The 2,849-nt window shown below is 37.2% G+C and overlaps 1 protein-coding gene across 1 annotated transcript; it reads right to left on the reverse strand.

The window, feature by feature from the left end:
• Positions 1–1,084: 1,084 nt before the first annotated feature.
• On the reverse strand, positions 1,085–2,542 carry LOC119570134 (rRNA 2'-O-methyltransferase fibrillarin-like; the record flags this gene model as incomplete). The annotated part of the gene is given in 4 exon segments (XM_037917999.1): positions 1,085–1,517; positions 1,802–1,972; positions 2,398–2,480; positions 2,483–2,542. Coding segments are annotated over 4 exon segments (728 nt in total), but the record flags the coding sequence as incomplete, so codon positions are not given.
• Positions 2,543–2,849: the final 307 nt, after the last annotated feature.

A 2,849-nucleotide genomic window follows, 5' to 3' on the forward strand; every position in this document is an offset into this window, starting at 1 on the left:
CTTAAGGGTTGATTGTTGGCTACTGTACTAGTAGGTATTGATGAGGGGGGGTTATTGCAGTGTTCGGGCCGTGGTCAAAGGAGAGCCTGGGGTCAGGAAATCGGGTGGGTTTACATCGTTGGGGCTATTTGATAAAGGGCAAGCCTCATTGCCCCTAATAGTGGAGATAAGTTTTTCATTACTGGCCATTGTAAGCCTGGATTATGTGGGGATAAAAAACAGTCCACCCTCAGGTCCCCTTGAGGGGTAAGGGCTAAAATAACTAAACAGGGGGTTACCGTGCCCATGGCTCCCTCAGACCGTTCACGACTGGGACAAAGTCAGCCTTTCATCCTTTCAGCACGGCCCCACACCTTAGGAGGTGGATAGCAGAAGGGGTTTTGGGGAAGGGTCAGAAACGAAAGGTGGGAAGGAAAATAAAGACCCTGCAAAATTAGTTGAGTCGAGGGCTGCGTCCCAAATTTGGGGAGTTCCCCATCATTGGGTCCCCGTCTCCGCCCCCTAAGCCCCCCACGACAACAACGGGCAAGGGATTTGGGGGGGGCAACAGTTTAATGATCAAAAGTTGAGATTAAATAAAAAATTAACATCAAAATGGTTAAAAGTCAAAGTTCAATTGGACCAGTCTTAGGGAAGAAAAACACTTTTCAAAAAAACAAACATATATTTACCAATATGGTATGAGCGTACAGTACTTAATATGGAGATATGATTGATAATTTTCAGTTATAATAAAAGCTATATTATAAAATGCAAAAGGGCACACTAGCTACAACAATGGACATATCATAACACTAAATAAAGTTTAATTTCCAGTTTTTAAAAGTACTGTTTTCAAGACAAAGAACTGAATGACAAGATTCTTGTTAAAATTGAGAAAACTGAAAATTACTTTCTGTTTAGCACAATATCTATAAATATATTGTATGCTTGTCATTTTATCCAGGTAGAATCTATGAAAAATAAACCCTGATAGGTCAAATGTCTACCTTTACTTCCCTATCTCCTTGAGAGGAATGATAAACAGTTGAGGCTCCATAGCTGTTACCAGTCATACATAATACATTATATATCAAATAAACTGTAACCTAGCTATTTACACACTATTTATTCTTCTTTGGGGGTCTATATACACCAACTACGACTGCATGGTCTCTCTCATAGGGTTCCAAGGTTAGTTGTTCTTGAGGCTTAAGCAAATCAGCCTGAAGTTTCTTAATTTCTCCAGCAAATACAGCTTCTGCAGGGGCTGTCGAATCAATACAGTTGGCCTTGATAGAGATGACATAATGGCCATTTACTTTGAGGAAGTGCTGAGCATTGATGGCCACAATACGTGCCTGATCAGGCTGGGCAACATCAGCAAAGATGCAATCTACCATGCTGACAATCATGCGGTATTTGTGAGGGTGTCGTGCATCCTCCACAATGGGTACAATGTTAGTGCGCTTCTTGGCCATGTTCACCAAGTCACGTCCTGATCGGTGTGAGAACTCTACAGCATACACTACGCCTTCCTAATGTGGGCAAGAGAAAAAAAATTATCATTCAACAGATATATATATATATTTTTTTGGATTACCAAATATTAAGCTGTCACTTAAAGATAACAAGTTTCATCCGATTCTGAATCTTAATAAAATATGAATAACTAACGGTACACTTTTTTCTTCTTCAAGATAAATCAAATGGTAGTTACTATATCTAAGTCCACCTAAAGAGTGGTCTACTGTAATTTGTCTTGAACAGTATCAACTAACTCTGCCATTTACAGCAACCAAATCTTCTAACATTTACTTACTGGTCCAACTACATCGGAAACGTGTGATACTGTTGTGCCATTAGCAGCACCCAAGTAGAGTACTCTGGAGCCTGGAGGCATATAGATATTCCCAATTCCACCTACAATGGCAGCAGCCAACTTTGAACGGAATGGATTCCACACACGGTATTCAATCTTCTCGGTTCCTTGCTGAAAAAGATATTGCTTTATTCATTTTTTGGCTATGACGCTTAATAATTTTATATTTTTTTTTAAAGAATAATAAACAATTTCAGATTAATCTTTTTTTACCTGTAGGATTTCTTTTATTAACTAAAATTTGCATAAAATTAATATGTCTTTTAACAAGATAATTACCCATTTACAAGAGGCAAAATTTCAATTAAATCTAGTGAAGGCTTGGGGGCGTTTGCAAGCAGGTCCTGTGGTGTCATTTTGTTGCCACTACCTGGGCTCATTACAAGATTAGATATCACCCAGCATCACTGACATTTTTACAAAGTTATAACAGGATGTCAGCCAGTAAGTCTCAATGGCATAATTAATCCAAAACTGTCATAGGCAGGTATATATTTCCATATTTGTCTTAAAAAGTATAGAGAAATGATACTTACCTCAACACTGATACGTTTCTCTCCATAGACACTTTCTCCTGGTACAAGATTTCTAGTACAGAGTACATCCTCCTTTCCGCGGCCATGAATACTCCTTCATGACGATGGGGTTCAACCATAACATTTTTGCCACCCTTGAATCCCCCTGAAAAGACGAGTTTATCCTATGGTAAGTCTTCAATGACATATGAAAGCAAACTTGTACAAATACTTATTGATAATGAAAAATTCAACTCCAACAATGATAACAAATACTATACTAATAATAAAAATGCTAATATAATAACAATAATATATATATATATATATATATATCATAATATATATATATATATTATATATATATATATATATATATATTAATATATAATATACACACAACACAAATAAATCAACTAAAACAAGGCTACTTAGTCAAACTGCAGGAAACATACTACTCGTCCACCTCCACC

This window comes from Penaeus monodon, unplaced genomic scaffold (genome assembly GCF_015228065.2).
Source record: "Penaeus monodon isolate SGIC_2016 unplaced genomic scaffold, NSTDA_Pmon_1 PmonScaffold_22294, whole genome shotgun sequence".
Taxonomy (NCBI): Eukaryota; Metazoa; Arthropoda; class Malacostraca; order Decapoda; family Penaeidae; genus Penaeus; species Penaeus monodon.